Source organism: Semicossyphus pulcher, unplaced genomic scaffold (assembly GCF_022749685.1).
Source record: "Semicossyphus pulcher isolate SPU_LCO1_2020_fin unplaced genomic scaffold, fSemPul1.0.p SCAF_6, whole genome shotgun sequence".
NCBI lineage: Eukaryota > Metazoa > Chordata > Actinopteri > Labriformes > Labridae > Semicossyphus > Semicossyphus pulcher.
This window is the reverse complement of record NW_027211737.1, coordinates 32,611,934-32,634,449: the sequence shown is the minus strand read 5'-3', so window position 1 is coordinate 32,634,449 and position 22,516 is coordinate 32,611,934. Positions and strand designations below refer to the sequence as shown.

The window sequence follows — 22,516 nt, the reverse complement described above, 5'->3', positions numbered from 1 at the left end:
GAGTAGTGTATGAAGAGTGTTTCAAAATGCAGTAGCGCTGTTACATTCAGACTTGTTGCAGTGTTTCACTGTCAGACTGTTATGTTCTGCTTTTTCCGTTCATCGTCGACTCTAATTTGTCTCTCAAATCTGCTTTTAAATCCTGACCGTCCATGTTTCCAAGTGACCGGATCAGATTTGTGTGTGTGTGTGTGTGTGTGTGCCGACACTGTAATCATTTGCAGGCGTGTTCGTGCTGACTGGAGGCAAGTTTTCTTTCCAGACACTCTGCAGGCCAGAAACATGAAGTCTGTCTGCTGCTCTGCACGTCTTTATATCGTTTCTTCTACAGTTGTTGTAGTTTTTTCCTGTGCACGACACAGTGACAGGAAGAGGAGTGAAATCTCTACATCTGTCCGTCCAACATCTGATCAGATATAATGTTCTACATTTCATACAATACAGTGCTCTTGAAATGATGAAGGCACTTATATAACTGACACGGTTATAAACATGTAAACTCTACTTTGTGTTTATTTTTTACCTCTTTACTTTAGATTTCATTCAACTTCCGTTTTCTTTTAATAAAATAAACCAAAACACTGAAGGAAATCTTAGGCTGGTTATAAAACCCGGTTTGATTCCAGTCAAACACTTGACGGCTTGTTTACTACAAATGTTGATTCGATAAAAAACAACACTGAATTAAAACTATTCCGTCTTCCTGTAAAGACTTAGGATATCTGTTACTGATCTTTTTGACTTTGCGTGCAAACAAATTGCTCCTAAAACAAATTAAAATAAAAAGCAGAATAACATCACACAACTGGAAAGATATTAAACATAAACCAAACAAAACAAACTGGAAACTTTTCAAGGTTCTTCCTGCTGCAGGAGCCAACAACCACACAAAGTAAATGTACTCTGTTTCACATTTGAGCTTCTTCAGCGGCTGCACTCAGAAACACACCGCTTCGTTCAGGAGTAAAACACTGGTAATAACACATTAAAATCTGCACCAGGTAATTACCAACATTAACCGTCCTTAGACTCAGCATGATCATTACCGTTAGGATTAAACATTAATGTGTTTAAATTTCTACATATTGCTTAATTTCTTAAAGCTGCAACAATTAATATTTTGTTTGCATGACTTTTAAAAACAAAATGGTCAAAACTCTTCTTGTTCAAGCTTCTGGAATGAAGATTTCTGATATTAAGCTGAATATCTGCGGTCCAAACATCAGTTTTAGACTTAAACTCAAGACTTAAATATTGTAGGACATTATTTCTTTCCAGTGGAAGATTATCAGAGCTTTAAACGCCTGGCCTTATAGAATGGGGCGGTTTCTTCAACAAAGCAGCTTTACAATAGAACAAAAGAAACCAGCTGTGGTGACAAAAACAAACGATAAAATCTGAGCGAACCAGAGCTCGAAACACTCTGCAGAGAATATATGATAAGTCTTACATCCCCGATTCTTCTTCTTCTAGTCAGCTGTGATGTTGTTGCTCCTTTCCTCTTTAAAGGTGCTGTCGCACCTCATCATCATCATTTAACCGGATAACATCGTCCCGCTGCAGAGCTGTAAAGATGAACTGACCTCTTGTGTACCTGCACCGCCCGTCCTGTCTTTGTCCGAGTCCACAGGAAGCGGACCTGCAGGTTCCAGCGCTGCTTCCTGTCCTGGCTGGGTATCTGTAGAAAAGGAAGGGAGGAGGGGGGAGGGGAAGAAGGGGAGGGGGTTCGGTCTTATGTAGGCCCTATGAAGAGCCGGCTTTGCCTCCCTGTTTCCATGACAGCGGCTCTCCTACAGTATTCAGTGGTGGGACGGCCTCTGCATCTGAAAACAGTTCCCAGCGGTGTTTCAAGCCCTCTCGCTCTTTCCCTTCAGCTGCGCTCTCTTCTTCTTCCTGTCTCTTCTTCTTCTTCTACTGTCTGTGTTTTTAAAAGCACTTCATCTTCACTGACTGCTGTACTCTTAAATCACAGCGTCGAACACCATTTGCATCTGAATGAGGGCTGAATTCTGCCTTTGTTGCCCAAGAATTCAGGCTTGGCCTTGGAGCCAGAACACCACTTAAAATATTTAAACCGACTGTCCTTTAAATATGCTAACATTAGCCAAGAAACGTGTTGAAATTTAGGACCGCTCAGGTTCATTGTGTTTTGTTTTGCAATATATTTCCCCTAAGACATGGTTAATAATTACACAGGGTGCTTGTTGCTGTCAGTGTAGTTTTAGTACATTTGCACAGTGATGAAACACGATGTGGTCAAAGCAGTGCTGCAGTGAAACACACAGCATGACTTGTGTGACAAAAAAAACCTCAGAGGCTTTCAGAAACAAAACACAGGCACGTTTTTTTCAGGTCAGAGCAAACTTACGTCCTCGCTATCACGGTTTCAGACATTAGCGCTAAAAGCTCTGTGACCTACATACGACGAGGTTGACTTGAGAAGTATTTCTGAGAGGTTGCAGGAGGTAGACGGGGTCTTCAGGTTCAGCTGAGTGCAAAGATTATGAAGAGGAAAATATCAAAATGTCAGTATGGCGTCAGGTTAGAGGGGAAGATGTTTCTGGTGCTGTGGGGAAAAACTAAACATCGAATATACAGTCAGAACATGTTTGTTTCACTGAGAAAATAAATAATGTATAACAATGTTTTCATTATCTCATCAAAGCTCTTTCATCGCTCCAGTGTAGCACAACTGGACGAGGAAACGTCTCAGGACTAATGACTCATGATTTCCTGGTCTACTAGTCAATAATTATTAATAATAATATCAATTAAATTATCCAAAATATATATTAGTGGAAACAAAGTACAATATTGAGCCTTTGAAATATATATATATATGTACAAGCACACGCAGGTAACAAGCTGCCTGTTAGCACCAATGCTAACGACACCCTGACCTTGCTGGACTGTTATAAAATCATATTGTCTTAATACTTAAAAACAGAGTGTTAGCAAGCTAGCCTCAATGCTCCACAGTGATGCTAGCCTAATGTTAGCTGACTCCGCCCTTTTCAGGCTCTTAATCCAGCTGTGTTTGAGCATGTCGGATCTTCACAGATGGAAATGTGAAGAACAGGAACCCTTGTCCATGGAAATCGTTTGTGCCTGAAGCAGGGGTTTAATTCCTGAAAGTTAATGTAACAAACTTTGGATGCATTTAGCATTTGGTTGATTTTTCCTTCCTTGTGAAACATTTGCAGAACTTTAACTATTTTAAAACCTGAATTGTTTACATCCATGTTTTCTGCTTTTCTGCTTTCCTGCCTTTTCACGTCGTACTGCTGTGTTCGCTAGCACAAGATTGGTGGAATAAAGCACAAAACCGTTTTCAAATATATGCGTGTACAGGTTTGTGTGCTTTCATCTCTTGTGACATTTAAGCCCCTTTTAAACAGCCGAGTTTTCACCCGACTTTATGCAAACTTTTTCCTGCCAGCCTCAGAGCAAAATGTCCGTAATAAGTCGGGGTGAGCTGATGTGTGAACGCAGCAGGTAACAGTCAGGAACATTCACCCGAGCGAGTGGGCGGGGTGATGACATTTATATCATGTGACCTGTGCAAAACCAGAACAGCGACACATAACAGGACGATTAAAAACATCCGAGGTTGAAGAAGAAGGATCGGTGACAAGACGAAGATGACAAAGAGAAAATAAACTGAGACCTTGAACGTCGCTCATAGCACCAAAGGTTACCTTTAAACGGATGAGAACAGGTGAGAATGCAATTTCACAAAGTGAAAATTTGCATCGTCAAAAATCTAGCGAAAAAGACATCACAGACCAGCCTACACTGTTTGATTCACAGGTGGTTCTGGATCTGTGACAGGTGCAGGAACACAACAACATTCAGCCTCCAAACACCATCCGAGATTTATTAAACCCTCATAGAAAGGCGAGAGTCAGATCCAGAGCAGCTGGAGGATTTTCAGACTTTACTCCTCCCGGCAGAAATCAAAAGCAAACAATTTTCAGATGAGGGCTGGTAACCTGCCAGAACGTCTGCTTTTACATTTACCAGCGATATTAATGAGAGGAGAGTCTGATTCATACATCAGCGTCTGAAGCAGCCACACTGCTTCATCTTTAATGGGCTCACACAGACAGTCTGCCCGTACACGAGCGGAGCAGAGCTGAACCTCCTCATCCGATCGAATCGCTGCAGCATAATGAAGCACAAGAGAGTCAGCCCCCCGTGTACCTGCTGCATTGAATAAGCACGTTTCTTCCCATTGTTTGCGTGCAGTTCAGAGGCAAGTCTTAGCACTTCAGCCTGAACGTCACAGAGAGAGAAGCAAACACGCTGCGGTCGTGGCATAACAGCTGAGTGTTGGGCAATACCTCCTGAAGACGGAAAGACGAGAGAGCAGCTGCTGACAGCCAAGACGTTCCCTGGTGAGGGAACAAGGAGAGGGAGGAGGAGGGGAGGAAAGACGAGAAGAGGAAGAGGGAGGGAAACGAGGGGTGGTTGGTGGCTTGGAAGGCGAAGAGGAGGAGGAAGGAGGACGTGGAGGTGGAGGGGTTCCTCTTTTCTTCTCTGAGACGGATTCCTCGCAGTCTTTGCTGAGAGGCAGAGCGACAAGCAGTCGGCTCTGGGAGTTATTGATTATTGATTTATTTTCTTCTAGTTTTATTTGTATTTTTTATTTTGGTGTATGTTTGTTTTGCGTGCTGTTCCCCCGCGGCTGCATGGTGCGTTCAGTGTGCAGCATGGAAGCCAAGTCCCTGTTCAGCCTGCACAGAGCCCTCGCTCAGCCAGTCAAGATGTGCATGTTTGATTTCCCCGTCAGCATCCTGGATGATCTGGTGAGCTCCAACACCACGACACAGAGCTGCCTCTGTGTGTGTGCAACACTATATATGTATGCATCTTCTGTGTGTGTATGTGTGGGTGTGTCTGCAAGCATACATTTTATTGTAAGTGCATGTGTGAATGCTGGTATATGTGCTGTGTGTGTTTCTGTGCACTCAGGTTTGACACACTGTAGACTGCAGAGTATATTTAAGTATTTATTGTACGTGGGCGTGCAAGTCTATTGGTGTGCTTGACCAGTTCAATCTGTACAATCACTCCCATATAAGGTATATTTTACATGTAAGTTTTCATGCAATGTTAGGTGACAAAGTACTAACTATTACACTACATAATCAAAATAGACAGCACTGATGTATCTAGGTATTCGAAGGAAGTGTGTTGCAGGCTGCAGCTATGTTTATTTGTGCACCTGCACTGTGAATTCCTGTTGATGTCTGAATCAGTATAATATCTGTGTGTCTTTATTAAATGTGTAGTTTGCAGTGTAAACTGTTTGTTATGGTGGATTATTCTGGTCTGATCCAGAGTGGAGAAGTTTGTTTTGTTTTCACACCTCCAAAGAGTTAACAGCCAATTAGAGCTTGTAAACAAAGTCACATGACTCACTGAAGCAGTTTTGTAATCTTGTCAGTCCAGCAGGTAGGGCTTGGCAATCAAACAATCTTTATACAGATCGGATCAATCTTATATTGATAATGAAGATACACTTTGGATAAGATCAATCTCACTGCCCGTCACAGGCGAAATAACGCAGCAACAGCCAGTCCCCAGTTTTTTAAGCCCGCTCGTTGGACATTAGAATATTTCCAGTCGACGTCTTTCTCTCTCTTTCAAGTCACATACTGTTTATCGTTTAGCAGGATGAAGCATTTCAGTCATTAGACAGGTGGAATTTATGCGAGAAATAAGTTGAGCCAAAGTTAGTGCTATCTCAGCTAGCAGCTCCGAGCGCTGCCAAAGATATCAGAGGTGAACCTGCTCTGAGCTCTGAGATAATTCGGCTCTTGAAAGAGGCCTTTTGAACAATGAACATTAAAGCTATCGTAACAAAAAATCTGAGCTAACATCATTAGCAGCTGTACAGCTCACAGCCCCTCCTAAAGTGCTTAGTAAACCAAAAGCTTGGGAGAAACACCAGTTTCATTTGTCTTTTGTTGAATTAAACTCCCTTAAAAATGAGTGATAGACAACTTAAGCACATGCAAATGAACTATATGCTACATTTTTACTAATAAACCCTGAATCATTATCTGGATACTCTTCAAACTGGCTCTGTTATTAAATTATTGTTGTCTTTTTCCATCCCTGCTGTTCATCCAGTGACTCCTCAGCTCATGTTGACTCTCGGTTTGGCCTCAGGTTGTGATTGTGTTTAACTCATGGTTTCAGTTTGGTATCTGCGAGTTTGCCTGACATTGTTCTTACTTGCTCACGAGGATCAAACTAAAGAAAATAACTTTGTCTCATGGTGTTTGGTGTAAACGCAGCCTTAAGTCAGCTGTATATATTTGTGTGTGTGTGTGTGTGTGTGTGTGTGTCATCAGACCCTGCTGCACACCTTGGTAACCGTCTCCCTGCAGAGGCGTTTGTGCCCTCTGATATTTGACATGTTAAGTCGTGTCTGTAATACTCCCACAGCGGTGAATGTGATCCTGTGTCAGCTGGTTAATAAAACCTGAGCCTAAAATAAGCAGATGCGCGTGGGTGACATTTCATGAAGAGTGCTGTTAATCGGAGCCCTTTTTAATTGGATACAGGCTGACATTAAACCTGCGGGGTCGTACGTCCTGTATCTGACGCTGAACTTTTATTCTACTTTTTGTGTTTTTTGGACTTTTACATCTGATCATTTTTGCTTTTATCTGCAAATTGAATGACGTTTTTTAATAGATTTTCAGTTTATTGAGGAGCTCCAACTCTTGACATGCAGCTTTAAGCTTGCGTTAGTTTTGTACAGCTCTTTCTTCAGTGTTTCAGGGAAATGCCTTTGTAATAAAAATAGCTTTGATTAGTCGAAACCAAAATAAAGTAAAGGTATGTTGCCACACTGGTTTGTGTTCAGCTTTGTGTCAACAGTTAGTGTTTTTAACGTCACACAGAGAAAGCTGCATACAGACAGGGTTTGCACAGTTTCTCTGACTCTATTGGGCAGACTGGAAGTAAACCCCTGCAGACAGGTTATACGTAAATACATTTGGTGTAAAGACTGAAACCAGAGGAGTTGAGGCTGTTACAGCAGCAGAATAATGAAATTACAATATCCAACAAGCTGTGGATAAAGGCAGCATCCTCAGGAAGTTCTGTAGTGCTGCAGAGATGCTCTGGCATTAAATCTTCTTCTCCAGGTAGAGAAGAAAACAAAATGTCATTTTCAGCTCTTTTTTCTGTTAAATAAAAATTGTAATGCACAAATTATATTTTTCAGACGATTGTGAATATTACTGAAATCATAATATCTCTAAGAACAAATAAAAGTGTGATTTATTTTCCATAGTGTACATCTTAATTGTGTAAAGTTTGGGTGTCCACATACTTAAGGCCACAATTTGTGTTATACTGTAGTTTTTCCTCTTTCAAAATTCTGTGTGGATCAGTTTCAGTGCATGGTGCATTCATGTGCCGTCACAAAGATGGAAAGATGACGCTCGGTTTGGAAGTAAGCAACTGTCCACCTGTGGAAACAGTTTAGAGTTTGAACCCGCAGAGCCGATAGAGTCCTGGTCTCAGAGCTGTTATCAGGTCCTGTAGTCTCCGCTGTCCTTCATGAACCCTGAACGTCTCTTAACTCACATCTACGGAGCACCTGAGGTCATATTGTTGTATGAAATGTGCTCTAACAATAATATTTAATCAGATTTGATGCGCTGCTGTGCTGTTAGCTGTTTTCTGTTTATTCTCTCTCTCTTTCTCGGTGTCTCTCGACCGCAGCGCCTGATCGTGTTTCATGTGGTCTGAATTCTTCTCTGGGGTCAAATGAAGCCACTTTGTCTCCCTGCTGTCGGTCAGTTACTGTATCGTGATCAGGCTGGGTGATAATGTTTAAAATATAGAGACATACAGAGTTATTCTTTGTATTAAAGGGTTAGCACACGGCTGTGAGAACACTGGTGCAGATAAAGTCGGTGCAGCTGCTGAGGAGCTCTGTCAGGTCGATGATGAAATCACAGTGAGGTCAGGATGAGCTCAGCTCGGCTCTGGATGCTGCTGATTTATAACAAACAGCCTGTGTTACAAACTAAGGGTGTGTTCTTGTACTGCTTGGTGCATCATGGGAAATGTAGTCCTGTTTTTGTTTTTGTTTAAATTAAAAATGTCGTTTGTAACTTTCTTGTCATTGTAACTGACATTTATGACTTTTCTGCACAAATTAAACTTTCATTCTTTTTGGTTCTTGCTATTTTGACTGATTTGGAGCTTCAGAGCGATTGCGTGGGGAAACACCTGCCAGGTACACTTCTTAATCGACAAAAAAAGCATATTTTTTTAATTTATGTAATCCAATCCAGAGCTGTTACCAAGAACAATAACCATAGTAACAAGTATTTTCTGCAATATTCATATGCTCCAGCAATTTCATTACATAAAAACCTCAAGACATCCTAACATGCATCACAATTTATTTTAAAATAGCTGCTGGCATTTAGTTTGCAACATCGCTGAGGTTGTAATTTTAGTTCTTTTATGGTTAAAGTTCTTTTTAAGTCTCGCTAAGTGGACGGGAAGTCGTTATTATTTATTTTGTTTATTTTACTTCCTTTCATAATGTTCTTTCATAAACTTTATTATTCAGCCTGTGGTTAGTGTTAATTAAAAATTAAATAGAGTTGGCTGCGATAATCTATGCATGAAAGAAGCTGAGTCCTTTGAACGGCCACGACCAACTTACTCTCCACTTTGTTTGTATGGGGCAAGAAGAAGGGGCAGTAATCTGATTCTGTGTTTGCTGCCCACACTGGTAAAAAGTTCGACTGTTGTTCAAGCTGTCAAGCTGTCGCTCGGCTGTACAGGAACTGTGAGGATGTCTGCGGAGCTGCTGATAATGTTTGCAGTAAACGTTCAGTCAGAGCTGATTCTCTGAGGGACACTGGGGCAGTTCTCTACAAATAATGAGCATCATTATGAGCATTTTATTGTATACAGATAATGATGGTGAATTAAACCTGAACAAAGAAGCAGTCATATTTTAATTTCTTGCTTGTTGCAGAGTCACGATCCTGCCCTGTGTTTTTGTTTGTTAAGTACAACAGTATGCACATTCTCCTCCTCAGGCAGTCCTTGTTCATTCCCAGCTCCCATTTGGTCCCTAAAGCCCCCATAGATGATGAAGAGCAACATCCAAGTCCAGCCAGGTCCAAAGGGGCACAAAAACAGGCAGAAAGGGCAGCAAAGGGTCAACAGCAGCTGAAAAAGAGAATAATACCTATAGGGCAGTTTTTGTATTGTGACAGAAAATACAAGCAGCATTGGAAATGACTGAAAGCAGAGATGAAACCATTGATTTGTGCAGGTCAGATAATAAACCCCTGCTGACAGAAATACTTCACAAGACAGGAGGAGAAGAAACGACAGACAGACAGAACAGGGAATCAAACAGGAAGGAAGAAACGCAGCATCGTTTTCTGAGCAAACAGGGAGGCTGGTTTGTTTCTTTCTCTGAGCGGTCGTCAGGATGTCTCAGAGCTGTGATCTCTTGGTGATCTCCCAGTTGGTATGAGAAAGCTTTTTTAAATGCCAGGCCCTCAGAGCAGCACCTGAAAGGCTCTGCTCTCTGAAGTAATGGCTGGAGATAAATCCAGAGTCTGTCAGAAGCAGCTCTGACCGCTGCTGTTTCACTCGGTGTTAATGGGAAGCTTCTCCTTGTCACACAGAAACTCTCTTTAGCTTTATTACCCAGAAAAAGAAAATCTCTCCTCTATTATTTGTCAGTTAGTCACTAGATCAGAATATATTCCTTTCACCCTTGAACTGTGTTTCTTTCCTCTATTTTGTGCTCTATGAGTTCCCTTTGATTCTCATATTGTTTTCTTTTATCGTGGCCCCTTTAAAAACCAAAGTAAGTGTTAACGTACGATCAGCACTGTTTTGCATTAAGAATCTGATCGATGGGAATTAAAGAGTTCCTCTGACAGGGCTTTGTGGTACCTCCGTACCTCCGTACCTCCGTACCTCCGTACCTCCGTTCAGAAAGATTGGGAACCTTTGAGGTAGAAATAATCGATTTGAGCTGCTTAAATGTCCTTTGTTCAAAAGCTTAAATGCTTTACCAATTGGAAAGTTACTAAATATTATCTGCTTCTCCGATGGGAACATTGTCTTCTTTTCTTTGTCAGAACACTGAATATCTTCAGGTTTTGGAGCTTCAGGCTGTTTAACCAAACATTTCATTAAGTCCTTTTAAGATGAAGAACATAAATGATTTTGTTATTTACCAGGAGCAATGCATATGAATTATTATTCCAGTTTGCACATGACTTTAAAAGTGCCGGGGTTATCTTGTCACCTGATCTTCCTCTGTAGTGTCTGGGCAGGTTGTAACAGGTTCATGACAGTCAGTGTTTCTACATCCACTCCTTAAAAACGGGCAGAGAGAAACAGATGTAAAAACCAGACAAAGGACTTATTTTATTTGTCAAAAGTCATAAGTCAGTGTTGTTATTCCAACAACTCATGCAACAATAATCTTCAGGTAATGTGTGGTTTCCTGGGAAAGTCAAACTGAACCAACTGTCACTGTGCATAAAGGTGATTCCCTCCTTTGGTCTACGAGGGAAGTTCCTTTGACTTTATTGCGTCATCTTCAGCTTTCATTTTCTTTTTGGCCGTTCAAAGTGTCGGATCACAGCAGAGCTGCCGTGTTGGTGTTGTTTCTCAGAGGTTTCTCTTCATGCTCGGACCTGCTGAGCTTCCAGAAACCCGTTTTCCTTTTTCCCAGCAAAAGTGAACTTTCTTCTCGTGTTGTTCCTCGGTTGTTGACTCAGCTGGTAGAGTAAATATGTACGAGCAGTGCGTCGGCGGGGGGGTTAACCAATCTGTGACGAGGGGAGTGGGAGCTGTGGAGGCCTGTTGATGGGTTATTGCTCCGGAGACATTTTGAGTTCTGGTTCTGAGGGAAGTCGTGATGTGGTGCTGGAGCCCGCTGACCCGTGGACTGCTGCTCAGGACCGGTGTCTGCTGGGACGGGGAGGACTGTTACAGGACGGTCAGGAGAGCGTGCAGACAGGTTGGATGTTTTCTTTGGTTTTATTCTCTGTAAGGACGCACTGATAAGGACTGAACCTGTGACTCCTTTGTCAGAACAGTTTGTGTAAACCTAAAGGTCATCCGACTCTTGCTAATGCGGCTCAGACCATCAGCAGAGAGACTGAAAACCATGTTTACAGGCATCAGAAGGATTCATCTGCAGCTCGAAAGGTTAATTTGGCATTATTATAAATCACAGTCCAGTTCAGGTTCTGTTAATAAGATTATTCTCCGTTATAAAAATCTGTTAAGCAGAACAACAGTTTGTGTTCCACTTAAAGTTATCACCTTTCACTATCACATTGAAACAGAAGGAAGAAGAAGAAAGCTACGCCAACAAATATCTGCTTCAATATCTGTCAGCACTTTTATCATTGCAAAATATATATTACCTCAACACGACCACAGTAATGATGTTTCACTAGGTGGGGTTTTATTTCAGCTATAAATAACAATTCAGTTCATTCATAATTATCTACAAAGTACAGCATGTTGTCTTAGACGTAAGAGAATAATGCTACTCGTTCTTATTTAGGCACTGATGTCGGATATGTTTGGGCCGATACACAAAGCGCCCAGCTGTTCAAAAGGTAATCCAGTTTTGTTTTTATCTGGATTAAACCTCCAGTTTGTGTTCGAACTTTTGAGCAGGATCGGGAAAACTATGGTCCAAACAACGATCCTGATCCCAGCAGAGGAGGATCCGGCTGGACTTCAGGAATTAAAAAATAAAATGAAGGATTTTGTCCCCATAAAACAATCCACCAAATCACATCCATATCAGACAGCAGCTGTGGACCAAGTGTGCAGCATGTCGTCCTTTAGAGCTGTCTGTATCTGGATCAGGTTGCTCCAATCCAGTTTTAATTTGAAAAACTGGATGCACCTGTGGAGGCACCTGTGGAGGCTGTATGACAGCAGGTTACCTGAGCCAGGAGAGTGCTCATCAACATGATTGACAGGTGTCAAAGTAACTGAACCTGACAGTCTGAGTGGGAGACAAACAACACGTCTCAGGATTTTAAAGGAGAAATGTCTGTGGAAGCTTCATAAGCCCCGGAGGTTTTATATCTTTCTTTACCGCCCAAAATAATAAATTAGCTGTTAAAAGTTTTTATTTGAGACATCATGTTGACTAGATCCCCTCCTGTCTGAGGATGTCTGATTATATGGTTCGACAAAGACATAAATATGGCTGATTTTTAGCCTCAGAGAGACTGAGTTAGTCTGTCACAGTAAAGGCCTCCTGCTGCTGTTTGATGGCTCTTAACATGAGCAGACAGTTGAGGTCAGATCTCCGAGCTGTTTCATGTCCCTGTGAAGGCCGGACACTGTAATGAGTTTAATGGATCAGATTTGAGTCTGGGAAGCTTCTTTTGTTTCATTTCAATCGATTTCCACTGCAGACGTGTTGCATTGTGATGCAGAAGTCTGATTATTCTCCCAGGGTTCACCAGCTCTTTGGGATGTTTCTGTGTGTGAACAGCTCACCCTTAAATCAGGGTGCAAGCGCACATTTCTGACCTCATGTGAGAGCTGTTTCAAGACTTTTAAGACCCAAACCAAGTAACAAGTCGTAACAAAGGAGAATTAAAGAAGACTTTCAGTTCTCCGAATCCTGAACATCTAAATTACAAGATTACTGCACCGATCTGATTACCAGGGCCCAGTTGTTTAAAATGTTTAATCTGGATGTAGAAGTCAAATGAGAAGAAGAAAAGCTGCAGAGACTGTTTTGGTGTAGAGCTGCGGTGTCACGACGAGCGCTCCCTTTCACGTTAGATTTACTTTTGTAAAAGTTTTACTCAAGGCAGCTTAAAACAATTACAAGACATGTCCAAAGTCAAAACAAAAGCCATCATTTGATTAAACATAAGATAAATGTTTCAGCACAGAGGATGTAAAAATGTAAAATGCTAATTATCCATAGTTTAGTGACTCCTTCAAAAGCATTATCAGGCTTTTGTACCTAAATCCACCATTTATAATTAGATCATTCTCATTTTATTAGCCTTTTTTCCACGTTACGTAACTCTGTACTGTGTCCATGTCTGGCACTGTCTTTGGCTTTTATTTGTTGCAGATTTATTGTTTGCGGAGCACTCGGGGAACATTGTGAGCCTGGCAGCTGCCCAGAGCAGCCACAGGCCTCCAACGCTGCCCAGTCAGCCTCCACAGGGGGGGAGTGCATGGCTTAATGGCTTTCTGAGACAAGATCAGCTGAAGTACAACCTGTCAAAACTTTGTGAACATATGTTTGACTAAAATATCTTGTTGAAGTCACCGCTCTAGTTTGATCTTAGGATTTTGTTGAACCTGGCCTCCTCATACACATGAGTCCAACTCTTCCTGGATGTGGTCACTGTCCTTAATTATTCTGCTTTGTATCTATTTATGCATGCATCTGTCTGAGTAAAAGCTTGAGTTTCTTTGTGTGTGTGAGAGAGAGTAGGAAAGTAAAGGAGGCTGTTAGCGTCCCCCTCCTCTGGGAGCAGTAAAACATGCTGGAGCATCAGCCAGAGAGCCCCAGCAGCAGAACAACAACATCCTGGTATTGATTTCCAGCAGATGGAAGCAGAGCTTTAGTTAAATCTCTGCAGACTGAAAGTTGGCAGGCATTGCTGGATTCTGCCCACACAGGTTTCTCTGGAAGAAGGATACCAGTGATGATGTTTTTGTCTTTAATGGTTTTGCATTATGTGCTTTTTGCTCACCAAAACTATCCAGCTTACTGTTCTGCACGTGTAAAAGTCCTGCAACTGGACTGAGCTTCAGTGTTGATGTTGACAAGCGGTCATTAGCTGTAAGCTATTAGCTGCTAAAAGCTAAATGTTAAGGGACGAAGCATGGAGGTGTTTTTTTTAATCCTACACTCACTGTCATGCTGCCCCAAATACTCACTAGGGGACAACGTGTGCATTAATCTGCCACCCCAATAAATGTCTCTAATTTTTAAAATGTAAACTTTAATTTTTAGATGTTCTTAAAAGATTTCCATGTTGAGTAGGAATTAAAGGGCTGAGAGCTACAGACAGGAAGTCAGAAAGTGTTCAGAGACGGAATTACACAAACTCTGAGAATAAGAAAAATGGTGAATAATACTATTTATTGGTTGATTTTATGGTCTAATTTTGCAGCTTTGTCAGGAAATAAATATTAACTCTAAATCAACAGTTCCTTCCTCATACACTGGATGGTTTTATTGTCCCATGATGCTATAAAAACTCAATTTCTGGCAGAAAACATTGCACGCTTGGCATAAAAAGGATGATATAAAGCCATATTATATGTTTGTTTTTATCTTGCAAAGTGCATGAGAATCAGCATCAGTATTGTTCCTCAGAACGTGGTCTCACTCTCTCTCACACACTCAGTCTTTTCTCCTCCAGCAGCTGCAGATTTGCGGTTACGTAGCTCGGCAGCAGCAGCAGCATCTCGGCGATGAGAGAGGCCGTGAGGTCAGACGTGTTTGTTGTTGGATTCAGCCTCAGCTGGTGCAGCAGATGTTTCTGTTTAAGTTGCTTAATCACTTTCACACCTGTTCTTCCTCTCTGTGTGAAAAAGCCAGCATGGATTACATTTTGTTCTCTTCTTTTAGAAGTAGGTAACATAGATTAATTTGACTTTAAATCATGTGTAAAACAGGCTGCAGGCTGGGATGGTGTTCATTTGTTTTGTCTACAAGTGCTCTTCTTCTTTAAGACTGGCTGAATTAATGTGGACCAGTAATCACTTCAGAGGTTTGGCAGGCGTCTTATTGAGATGATTAACGTCTTAATGTGGGGCGAGACATTAGTTCCTGACATCATCCAGTAGGAGGCAGTGTTAGATGTCAAATCACAGCAGGCTCCTTCTGAGATGTTGCACTGCTGTCCTGCAACTTGGCTGCAGCAGGGACTGATGGGTATTTCAGGTTTTTGGCACATAGAACAATGAAGAGCTGCAGATATTGTGTTGGTTGATCATGGACTTGTCATTCACGTGCATTTTGTTCACAGTAGTGAAAGGAGAACTCAGACTGTAGGTCGATCTTTACAAAACATTTGAAGACTTCACCTTGCTTTGTTCTATTTTCTGTCACCAGAGACATAAACCAAATTCATCAGTAAAAAGATACAATTATTGGCAGATGAATTGAAAATTAAGATATTCAATAGTTGAAACCCATTTAGAAACTCTGAAATGGTTCTCGATTGTTGCACTACTTCAGTAAAATGTTGCTGTGTAAACGTGTTTTCAGCTGACAGCAGGGACAGTAAAGTACACATTAGCCCGCTGCCATAGTGAGAGCAAAAACAACACAGCGCACCATCATTTCCCCACAGGCATGACGTAAGAGTGGGGGAGTTTAACGCTGCCTTCAAGGACACTTCGTAGATTTAAACTCCACAGTATACATTTTGTAAATATTAATATACCACATAGTATAGTATTTGTTAGTAAGCAAAATAAAGGGCTCTGTTGGTCGACTCCAGTGAATGTCATAGGGAGTATTTTCATAATATTCTGGTATTATTCTAATTTTCTGTTTGATTTACTAATAGTTTCAAATCAAGTGTAAATACGGCATTTACACAATCATGTAAAATATTAAATATTTAAAATATATACTTACAATACCTCACTCTTAAACATAGTTTACATATGATGCACATTTCTGTGCCAATATATACGCAGAGGTATTGGTATTGGGTGTGTTAAGCCTACAAAACAAATTACAAATACTTTTGTAATTACATATCTAAACAATATTTAACATTTAAAAATGTATTTAAAACCAGGTGATTGTTCGGTACGTTTTCTCAGAATCAATAAGATAATCAAGAAGTATTTTAATCCTACAAGATCGTTAATTTTCCCGCGGCAGTGAAGGCAGCACGTGGGCTGGGGGCGTGGTTTAGAAAAGCCCCAGAGTGAGTCATGATTCTCCTAAACGCTACAGACAGCAGCGGACACAGCCGCTGTAGCTCACACAGCAACGGGGACGCCCGGGATTGAAAACAGATTAAAACCGTAAAAATGTCGCTTCCGTCGCTGTGAGTAAACAACGGCTCGGCGGGCTCCATGGTCTATTTCCCGGGAATGCAAACCGAGGCGCACAGCGTCAGGCCGGGCCAGCTGCTCGAGATGTTTGACTCGTCGTGGAAGGTGCGGAGTATTTGGGACGGGGTGAGGCTGGAGGTGGTAGAGGACCGCAGCCCGGTGGTCCTGCACAGTTTCACACACCTGGACCCGGACCTGCCGTTGCTGGAGGTGAGGATGAGGCCGATGGAAGTGTCAGGACCGGGGTGGGAGGAGGGTGAAGGAGAGCCGGGGATGAGAGTCGGCTGAGGACCGTTAGCTGATGCGGTTTGTTGTGATCCGGGGGATTTTCAGGACACGAGCTTTCTTTAGCAGTGTTAGTTACGGATGAATTAGTTTTATTAAAGGCCGGTTAATACATTGCATATTGAGAAGCATCTTATAACCAAAGATATACACAGATTAACACATGCCTGTTGTCTGTTATTATGGCTTTGTTTACTGCAGTTTTAAACTACTTTATCACATATTAAAACATCAAAAACAACTATAGATGTTCAATAATGCAGTGAATACATTTATATAGATAAGATAAGATGATGATTATTTTGTCTTATAGCTCAGATGATGTCATCTAACACAGACATCTTCTATCCTATATTTCTAAACCCTGTAAAGCCTTATTATAATACTGTAGATGCTATTTAAAAAAAAAAAAATGCTGAGTCTCTGGAAATTATGATACTGAGTCACATCTGTACAAGAAAATACCAGATATTAAGATTGAAACAATCCGTTGTGACACACCTCAGACGTTCGCAAGAGAGGACATTTACAGAATGACTTGCTTTTTCTTTCACTCTGGTTATCACTTCTCCCTCTGCACCCACATTTATTCAATTCAGTAAAAACTTCAGATGAAAACCTCCTGTGCAGGTGTCAGTGAGTCATGTCTTACTAAACCTAATAAAATATTAATATCACTGATAGAGAGAGCAGGCGGAGTGTTTGACTTATAATTTCCTGGCATTTACTCTTGTGTTTTGTGAATCAGAAATGTACAGTAAGTCGGTCTAGAAGCTGAATGTGTGAACTGCTGGTACATTATACAATATATATCAATTTAAGATGATAAAATCGATACATCATTTACAGCATTAAAACCAGAAGCAATGTTAAACGTTGGTAAGGCACGGCCTTTTAGATACACAGTCATGCTAGCAGCTGTACTAATGCTGTAGCTAAATGCCAGGCTGTAACTATTGTTGTCATTGTAGAGTAATAATCTGTTTATACTTTTGATCAATGGATGAGTTGTTCTTGTCTTGTCGAGTTTCCCAATGCACAAGGTTAAATCTTTATGTTCTGTTTTTGGGTGATTTAGAAAAGTGACTTGGACAATTTATAGATTATCAATTACAAATGTTCTTCAGAACGACTCGTGGATTCTTTGTGAAAGTCTGCATGCTAACATGCTAATGTTTACTGGGAGAAAAGGTTTACCATGTTATTATCTCAGTTTGGCATGCAGGCATCCTAAGAAGAGCTCCAGCAGTTGAAAGTGGTGGACCAACCAACCATTGCTAACATTAATGCTAATATAGTCACAATGGAAATGCTGAGGATTGAGAAATGATGCTTTTGCAATATTCACCACCTTAGTTCACCAGCTAAGATTGTTCTTTGGGCATTTTGCCCTTATTCATAGGGGGAGAGAGGGGGTGACACGCAGCAAAGCGCGGAGTGCGGGAGTCGAGTCTGTGGGCGCTGCGTGGGGACTGTAGCCTCTGTATATGGGGCACCTGCTCTACACACTGAGCTAAACCAGCGCCCCTTCAGCATCTCAGCTCAGCATGCTCACATGCTAACATTTGCTCACGACTTAATCATATTTCATGGCTATCGATCCAAAAGTTGCTCAGATATTTCAGTGTGGATCAAACTGGTGAACCAACCATCGACTACTCCCACTAGAAAAGCTTAGAATACGACCCTCATGTTTACTGGTGGTGTGTTTTCTTTGCACTCTCTAAATTCTGCCTGTTTTTTTATAACTCCCGTACACTGCATCACCTTCCTCCTCAACCATTACCCAAAGATTCAGTTTGTCTGTTATCTGTTAAACGTCTTTCTTTATGGATTAAGTGGAACATTCTCCAGCTCTTGCTTACTGCTCCTTACATCCCAATCATTCGATCAGATAGGGAGGGAGGATGAGTAATCATATTAATCTGCCTTACGTAAGGCTCGGGATCGGACGAGGACAACTTCTTTACTGATAGCACATGGAGACGATCTGTCTTCGTCTTTAGCAGGAGAACATGTTTGTTTGTCATCAGTCAGACACAAGCCTGTAATTAAAACCTGTACAGGTCCTTGTATATGTCCTGAGCTCACACAGGTAGTCCTGCTCTCTCCTCCGCTCTAATCTAATCCTCTCCTCTCTAACACAATTACCTAATGCTTAATCCCGTCCTGCAGAGGCCGAGAGGTTTCCTCCACAATCGCTGCCTTTCTTCTCCTTGCTCCGGAGGCTGAGGTGGAGGTTATATGACGTCGTGGTTCTGTTACAGTATAAAAGGTCACTGGGGCGGATGTTTAAAGGAGGGGGGGGTTTGGGTCAGATTCATTAGTTGATCCCTCTGGCTCCATGAAAGCAGCAGCAGCGTCACAGTGCAGTCTGTACGTACTGTATCATATCACTGTCAGGATCAAATGGCTTTTTAAAAGGGAGATGGAGTTACTGCTGTGTGAGACAGAAAGACGACGCTGTGTTGTGTTTCCTTTGTTTGTTTTATTGTTCGGGATGAAGACTTTGGCAGATAAATAAGATTGACCTTCTAAGTTTCTTTGTTTGGGTTTCTGCTCACACCTGCCTTTATCTTCTTCTTCTGTTGATTTAAATATTATATATTTATTGATCAGATTGATGATTGTCTAAACTTGGCAAGAGACTCCTCCCAGGATTATCATTGGAGATGTTTTGATTCTTAGGCTGATAAAGCATCAACGTCTGTCATTATTTATGTATTCGCTTTTTTCAGTTGATCTTTTAATCTTTTGGTTTATAAACAAATAAAACTTTGGAAACGTGCCTGTTGAAAAATCTAAACTCCAAGTCTCATATTAGCTTGTTTAGTCGCAGAGAGAAGAAAAGCAGCAAATCCTCCAAATTAAGACGCTGTAACCGTTAAGTACCTCACATGATTGCTTGAAAACATCAATCTATTGAATGACTATCTAATAAATAATCGATAAATGGTTATAGCTCTTGTACGATACACTAGCAACTTTTGAATGTACAACTGTTCACATTTAGACAGCATTTCAGCAGCACTTTGCCCACGTGAAGTCGTCTTAGATTACAGGGCTTTGATCCACCAGATGAAGATGTCCGTCTGGGACCATCTGTTTACTGTGCTGAACGGTTGAATGTGGCAGATTTCCAAACTGAAACATTGGGACGGATTATTGCACACGGAGCAATGATGGAGGACATTATGGCAGGCCTTAAACTTTACAAGCAGAGTCTACAAATGAACACAAACTCACTAAACTAACTGTGGTAGAAGTGGAGATGAATGATATGAAGGGAGGGCAGCAGGACTCCGGTCTGACGCTCTCTGCTCATCTCTTACTACACATGTAATGATGGTTTGAGGCTGTGTTGTTGGTGACTGCCAGCCATCAACACGACTCTAATGTGCACATTTCTTCTGGATAAAGTTTTGATTCAAATCATAAACTATCCAGTTTTAACAGACTTAGTTAGTTAGTTAGTTAAGTTAACCATTCTGAGATAGAAGAACGTCGATGTCCAACCCTGATCAATTTAACTGTCTAACCTGAGTTACGTAGTTTTCTGTTCTCCTCTGTTGGTTTCTAAATTCTGAGGTTTAGTTTAATGATGTTTCAGGTCAATGCGGTTGAAATGTGACAATTTTAGTTCCTAAACTTTAAACTGCGACGTTTATGACTCTAAAACGGCCACATTTTTGACTGCACTTTGGTGTGATAGCACATAGCGAGCAGTGTGTTACTCAGCTGTTTGGATATCCCGCATAATCCTTCTTTTTGTTTTGCAATCCTGTCTGAATTTATGTAACTGTTAGTTCTGATTCTGTAATCGTATTGTCATGGGGGCAAAGTAAACCTCCCCGGCACAGATGTAAAAGCCAAACAGTATACAAGAGTGCATTGAGGCTAAAAATAGTCCTGATTAAGAAATGAAAGCTGGTGTAGTCCAGCAGACCAGCAGGATTAAAGCCCCAACCAACATGAAACACGGCTAAATAAAGAACGAGCTGCTGCTCAGCGAGTCTCGAGAGGCCTTGAACAATAAGTCGCTCAAAGAGTCGGCTCATTCGGTTAGAAATCCGTTTGTATTAACAGAGCTGTTATTGTCTCTGTCGACTGTCACCGTGCACGTCTTCAGATCTGTTTTAGGAGGATGTCGATGCTCAGTGAAATCCGAGAGTCACACTTACAGTAAGGGATCTAAAAACAGCTATAATGGTCTGATTGTCCTCTGTGCAAACGGTGACTCAGCGAAGCTCACGGGCAGCCCTGGATGAATGACATAATAACACAGTTAACCTCTACTAATCCCACATGGACCAAATAATCTCATACAATCAAAAACAAGCAATCATCTCTTTATGAGACAGGAATGTAAGTTTCACTGGTTGAATGTTTCCTTGTTGTTTTATAGTTTGTTCTTTTACAGCAGATCTGCAGTAAAAGTGTAGCAGGAAGTGAGACACAAGATGTCGCTGTGATTGAGAGGAGGCTCGTATTTAAGTATTGATTGAAGTGCAGGAAGGAAGAGTGAGAAACAGAAGCTGGACCGTCCTGTGTCGGGGTTTTTGTTCCAGCGCTTTATTTTGCAGCGTCTCAGCGTCAGACAGAACGACAGAAACAGACAGCAGGCAGGAATGTGAATGACTGACGCCTGGAAAAATACTTAGATCCTCTGATCCTGCACTCGCTCTCTGCCTGCTCCACTTTAATTGCCTGGACTGGTCTTACATAAGTTCATTTATTGAGGAGCTCCTAATCAAAGGTCCAAAAAAATCCTTGTGACACAAATCTTTTGGTTTCTAATAAACAAAAACTGCAACAAGCTTCATGGAGTTGCCTTTATTTTCCCACCAGTATTCCCATCTGGACTGAGTTAGAATATGGGACAAAATCCGACTGAAGGAGCCTCAAATCTGAGCGTTCAGAGTCTTTAAATCTCACAGTACTGAAGGAACATTGTTGTATTAGATCAGAAGATATGACATCAGTCTCATGTTTCTGCTTAAATACTGTCCCAGCTCTAACTGAAGCTTCTCAGTATGTATCTCGTTTAATCCGTACAGACATAAGATAACTTATGTTTATTGTAAGAGGAGTTATGTAGAGTTCAGAGTTGGATCCATCCACAGGGTGCTTGTTTTCAGTGTCTTTCTAATGTCCAGCAGGGGGCGACTCCCCTGGTTGCAAAAAGAAGTCAGATTGTATTGACAGTGCAGTCAGTGTGTAACTTACTGTGTACAGTGAAACTGAGACTCAGCACAGTCGATTTGGTCTTTTAATGTGAAGATATTTTTCTATTTGACCACTGAGGAGTCTTCTGGTTCCACCCCTCTCCCCTGCCGTCTCTGCCCCACATCCAGATGACCTCACCGGCCGTCAGCGGTCATTGTTAGCGAGGGGAAGTCGCTGGCTTGTGCTCCAGGCCTGTAATGGATGCATACTATTGTTGGCTTTGTTTAGGTGTTGACTGTTTTGAGGGCAGGTTTTGTCTTCCCACTGGGAGTTTCCCTGATGATCTACATTTAGAGTTCAGCTCTGGGGGGCTTTCTGAAGGTCATGTGGGAGCGCTGCTGCTGAGGCAGGTGTGTTTTCTGTTAATGAGCGTCATGATTTTGGCCGAAGCTTTCGAACGCTCTCCCAAAGCGCTGTTTGGCCTTGAGGGGGTTTGGCTGTGAATCAGGGTCTGTCCCTGTGTTTGTTTTAGTGTGTTCCTGTGCCAGGTGGTGTGTTTACAGAGGCTGAACACCATCTGATAAAAAGATGGAGGCCTGGTGTGCACTGTAAACAGTTTTAATTTGTAGATGAAGGATCTTGATTGAGTTTAATAGGTCAGTCAACAGTTCAGCCTGTTATTAAGAGGGAGGGAGAGGCTGCTCACATCTGGTCGGGACTCCCCTAAACTCTACCTTCCATGAAGGATCATTCTTCTTTCTTTCAGCCTGGATCTTGTTTTTGCACCTGGAGCCGTCAGTCCTGTCCGATGGAACCAATAAAGAAAGGTCAGACAGGAAAAGGACACAACAGACAGACTTGTTTTAAGAATAAACAAAGCTCAGCAGTGAAGTTGTTCCTCAAACATTTCTAAATGTGCGAGTTATTAGAGAGTTTTTAGATGGTTTCTGTTTCCGTTTTTCTC

At 41.6% G+C, this 22,516-nt stretch overlaps 1 protein-coding gene across 2 annotated transcripts in view; it reads left to right on the top strand.

The window, feature by feature from the left end:
• LOC138610084 (ral guanine nucleotide dissociation stimulator-like) overlaps positions 1-22,516 on the top strand; it is a 47,692-nt gene that overhangs the window by 4,296 nt on the left and 20,880 nt on the right. The window contains exon 1 of one of the 2 annotated variants that reach the window (XM_069682776.1): positions 10,887-11,038. The exons of the other annotated variant lie outside the window; for it this stretch is intronic. Coding sequence (XP_069538877.1) covers positions 10,937-11,038 — 102 coding nt within the window. The 5' untranslated portion in view covers positions 10,887-10,936. Of the gene's footprint in view, positions 1-10,886; positions 11,039-22,516 lie in introns of those variants that run through there. 2 annotated transcript variants of the gene reach the window in all.